Consider the following 4,762-nt stretch of genomic DNA (forward strand, 5'->3'; position numbering starts at 1 on the left):
AACTAGAACTGAACTAGAACTGAACTAGAACTGAACTAGAACTGAACTAGAACTGAACTAGAACTGAACTAGAACTGAACTAGAACTGAACTAGAACTAAACTCGAACGTAACTAAAACTAATCTAGAAGCAACTTTTTCGTAAAACTCTTTTACGATCTAAATTACAAATCCTTTAAACAAGTTTTTCATATTGACCTTCAATTGAATATCTTAAACAATATTCGTAGTTTTCAAAGGACATTAAAAAAATTGCAAAAAAAAAAATATTTTTGTTTCACAATATATCTCTTCCACTTAATGGTAGGTACAGTATTTAACTGCCAGTAATTTGGCACGTGTTGCAGAAGTTTTGTATTTGTTGCTTTAAAAACAAGTCCTGAAAGTCTTGTTAAATATTGCAAAATTTTCAAAATGTTGTTATAGTAAAAAAGAGCAGCTGTGCTTTAAAGGATTAAAAAACTATCACAAGGATCTGCAAAAATATCTACACATACAAAAACTCATACAGCAATAAAACAACACGTGTTGCTTAAAACTTGGGATCGTCAAGGGTTTTTATGTACATACTATATATGCATATGAGTCCTTTTGAGTGAACTATTTCTGATGTGAAAGAAATATTTAATAAAAAGCATAAATTAATTATTCATATGTATATGTATGTACGTTTGTAGCATAAATAAGTAATTATTACCCCATCCTAGATTTTTCAACCTTTTTTCATTCACAAGGTCTTTGTTAAGGCAAATACAATACAAAAAAAACTTTCAAGGCGTTTCTATTACAAAGGATTTTCTACGGCTTAAGATCCTTTTTTTCGTCTTTTCATTTTTTTTTATAATAATGCTGTTTTAATTATTATTTATATTTGAGAATGAAAATAACTTAACCTCAAAAAATTATTACTATTATTTTTACATCAAAGAAATCCACCCTATGCTCCTTAGAATATTTTCTATTTGTGTGTTCAAGATCATAATCTTGATCTTGATCTTCATTGTTTGAACTTAATATATGTATACTCTCATTCACATTTCTCCCGTTTTTATGTTATTGAAAAGTTGTATTGTTTTTGCAAGGAGTTTGTGATCTTTGTTTTTTTTTTCTTTTGTAATAGTTTATTTTAAAATCTACAATAAATCAAACAATTTTTAAAATAAGTTCTATTATTTATTCAAGTTAATTGAAGCTGAAGAAATCTGTAAATAACTGTTTTGAATGTTCCGAAATGTGGCAGTTAAGGGTTTGTGTTTGTTGTTATAGGTGGGAAAAGTAAATATTTGTATTGAAGATCGAATACGAGAATGTTTTGCTCATAAGTAGAAATGTTACTGTTACTAATCTATCTATCTATCTATCTATCTATCTATCTATCTATCTATCTATCTATCTATCTATCTATCTATCTATCTATCTATCTATCTATCTATCTATATATCTATCTATCTATCTATCTATCTATCTATCTATCTATCTATCTATCTATCTATCTATCTATCTGTCTGTCTGTCTGTCTGTCTGTCTGTCTGTCTGTCTATCTATCTATCTATCTATCTATCTATCTATCTATCTATCTATCTATCTATCTACCTATCTATCTATCTATCTATCTATCTATCTATCTATCTATCTATCTATCTATCTATCTAACTATCTATCTACCTATCTATCTATCTATCTATCTATCTATCTATCTATCTATCTATCTATTTATCTATATATCTATCTATCTATCTATCTATCTATCTATCTATCTATCTATCTATCTATCTATCTATCTATCTATCTATCTATCTATCTATTTATCTATCTATCTATCTATCTATATATCTGTCTATCTGTCTATCTGTCTATCTATCTATCTATCTATCTATCTATCTATCTATCTATCTATCTATCTATCTATCTATCTATCTATCTATCTATCTACCTATCTATCTATATATCTACCTATCTACCTATCTATCTATATATCTATCTATTTATCTATCTATCTATCTATCTATCTATCTACCTATCCATCCAATACCTTTTGTATTTAACAAAAAACACGTCCATTGTGATTGTGATAAAATTCACAATAACAAAAGGCGAATTAACATAACAATGCTCTTGACTGCAACAGTGACGCCGTTGGTAGTAAGAATGCCGCCGCTGAACTATAAAATGTAAACAAATCCCAGCTGATTTTTGTGTTTTTGCTTTTTCGGCAAATTAGTAAACAAAACATTTTATTTGTAAATTAAAATGAATTTTAAACAAATTGAAATAAGTGAAAAACTTGTACCAGCTAATTATTTAAAACTGGCAGTAGAGTCACAAAAGTCTAAAGAAATTAAAGTTAAGGAGTTGTTTGAAAAGGTAGGTTAAGGCTAAACAAATTGTATTGCGGCTCAACTTAAAAAATTTTAATTTGATTAAAGCGTTCGCTACCAGAGGAAGGATGGAGTGATGATCTCATAGAATATACTGTGCAACAATTGGCTAATTTGGACAGTAATAACTTCCCTCATAAAGCGGGTTTAGGTGAAAGGGAAGCGCGCATTGCTTGTAGTAAGTTGAACATAGAAATTGAAACTTAAAAAAATAATGTATTAAAGAAAATCTTCTAAAGAAAACTAAAATTTAAACACATTTCCAGACTTAGTGGGCCGTCGTCATTATAAGTTTGGTCATGGTATTGGCAGATCTGGAGATTTGTTAGAAGCCCAACCCAAGGCAGTAGGTTCCTCGATATTGTCGCAATTAACTAATAATATGCTTTTACAACTTTTACGAACAATGGGCATTAAAAGCTGTCAAAGTTCCTTTCTAGTCCCTTTAGCCACGGGAATGACTCTAACACTATGTTTTCTCAGTCTGAAGAAACAAAGACCACAAGCAAAATACATTTTATGGTCACGTATAGATCAAAAATCTTGTTTTAAAAGTATGACCACTGCAGGCTTTACACCGATTATTATAAATCCTGTAAGAAAAGAAGGAAGAGAAGGACTATTCACTAACTTAAGACAATTTACAGAGCAATTGGATAGATTGCCTAACGAAGAAATTTTGTGTATAATGTCTACTACAAGTTGTTTTGCTCCACGAAATATGGATGCGATATATGAGCTGGCGGAATTGGCTAAAAAGTACAATGTACCTCATGTGGTCAATAATGCTTATGGCCTGCAATCTCAATACATTTGTTCGCATATCGAGGGTGCTGCTAAGCATGGACGTATAGATCTTTTTGTACAAAGTACAGATAAAAATCTAATGGTACCAGTGGGTGGTGCCATTGTGGCTGGTTTTAATGAAGAAATTGTGCACAATGTGGCCAAAAGTTATGCTGGTATTTTCATGATATTGTAGAAATTAATTTTTTTATAATTTTTTTCTTTAGGTCGTGCTTCTAGTTCCCAAACCTTAGATGTTTTCATGACTTTATTGTCATTGGGTAGAAATGGTTATTTAACGTTAAGCCGGGAACGTAAACAAACCTACGAGGATTTAAAAGCTCACTTAATAGAGTTTGCAGATAATAATAAATGTTCTCTTAAACATTCCAAATTTAATCCCATATCTATGGCTTTATATTTAGACAATTTAAGTGAAGACCAACCCACTAAATTAGGCTCTATGCTGTATACAAGAGGCATCTCAGGTACTAGGGTAGTAGCAGCAGGTTCAAATAAAACTATTGACGGTTATGAATTTAAGAGTAAGTTTTAACTTATGATGTTTTTTGAAAAGTAATTAATCTTTAATATAAATTGTGTTTTTTCAGACTGGGGTACTCATGAAGATATTGTAGGACCAGCCTATTTAACAGCTGCTGCCTCATTAGGTTTGACCTCTTGTGAAATCGAAGTTTTTATTAAAAAACTTAAAGAATGCTGGAAGGATTTACATACGCAAATGGCTAAAAAATAAAACCAATAAATAATGATACAAATGCGGATTGCTGATGATGGCTTTTGCAGTCTGTTGCAGCTGCAGTTCCTCAACTATTAAAACGACAATTAGTTTTTGTTCTTAATAAATTATAGAAATCAAGTCATCTGAAACATGAACATTTAACAAAAATGTTCTTAGGTAAGGTCTTCAGGAAAACTGATGGGTTTAAACCCTTGTTTCTTATGAGAACTATACTAATAGCTCCTTAAAGAATATGCAAGTTCTAACATAGTAGTAATATTATAAAAGCCAAGAGAGAGAGAACTTTTTAAACAATTCAAAAATGTGTAATATAATTCAAATCGTTATACTTAGTAACGGTCTTTCTGCCTTAACAGTGATGTATTTTAGTAGCAAATAACTAAAACAGCTGCTATTAACCATTTGACAACTGGAATATAAACAAACAAAATATTTTCACTTGTATTTATCATAGAGAGTGAGAACGTTTAAGTACAAAAACAGAGAATTTATAAAAAAGAATTAAGTTAATCATTATTAAATAAATAAAAAGCAACTAAATAACAACAACTAAACGATAAGCGCATTTCAGTTAAATTTTTTTTGTATAATATTAAATATAAAACAGATTAAATTTCAAAAAAAAAGTTAAATTAAAACAAAACGAACGGCATTTAATAAAGTGTTATACATAAAGCAAGTTACAGATTTGTATATTGTGCGAAAATATTCCAAATTGCAAAATTGTATTACATAGTTAAATATCTTGTTATTAAGTGTTAAGCAATATATAAAGAAGAAAAGGGGTAAGTCAACCATACAATAACAAATTGACTTTAATGTATATACTAGACAAA

General features: G+C 29.6%; 1 protein-coding gene across 2 annotated transcripts; it reads left to right on the forward strand.

Moving 5' to 3' along the window:
• The first annotated feature begins 2,207 nt into the window (after positions 1 to 2,207).
• Positions 2,208 to 3,960, forward strand: LOC111687683 (O-phosphoseryl-tRNA(Sec) selenium transferase). 2 transcript variants are annotated; one of them, XM_046949175.1, is made up of 5 exons: positions 2,208 to 2,363; positions 2,426 to 2,555; positions 2,644 to 3,330; positions 3,391 to 3,708; positions 3,775 to 3,960. In XM_046949175.1, the coding sequence occupies exons 1-5, from the start codon at positions 2,250 to 2,252 to the stop codon at positions 3,918 to 3,920; spliced, it is 1,395 nt and encodes a 464-aa protein (XP_046805131.1). In that variant the 5' UTR covers positions 2,208 to 2,249; the 3' UTR covers positions 3,921 to 3,960. The 2 variants fall into 2 exon arrangements, with proteins under 2 accessions (XP_046805131.1, XP_023305918.2); XM_023450150.2 differs by having other exon boundaries at positions 2,244 to 2,363; positions 2,644 to 3,339.
• The last annotated feature ends 802 nt before the right edge of the window (positions 3,961 to 4,762 follow it).

The sequence above is a fragment of the Lucilia cuprina genome, chromosome 4 (assembly GCF_022045245.1).
Source record: "Lucilia cuprina isolate Lc7/37 chromosome 4, ASM2204524v1, whole genome shotgun sequence".
NCBI lineage: Eukaryota > Metazoa > Arthropoda > Insecta > Diptera > Calliphoridae > Lucilia > Lucilia cuprina.

Bases quoted from the DNA above. Each gene is read 5' to 3' on its own strand.
- LOC111687683 (XM_023450150.2), top strand. From the start codon at position 2,250: ATGAATTTTAAACAAATTGAAATAAGTGAAAAACTTGTACCAGCTAAT. The intron at 2,556-2,643 runs GTAAGTTGAACA...ACACATTTCCAG, and splicing joins GGAAGCGCGCATTGCTTGTA to ACTTAGTGGGCCGTCGTCAT. The intron at 3,340-3,390 runs GTATTTTCATGA...TTTTTTCTTTAG, and splicing joins TGTGGCCAAAAGTTATGCTG to GTCGTGCTTCTAGTTCCCAA.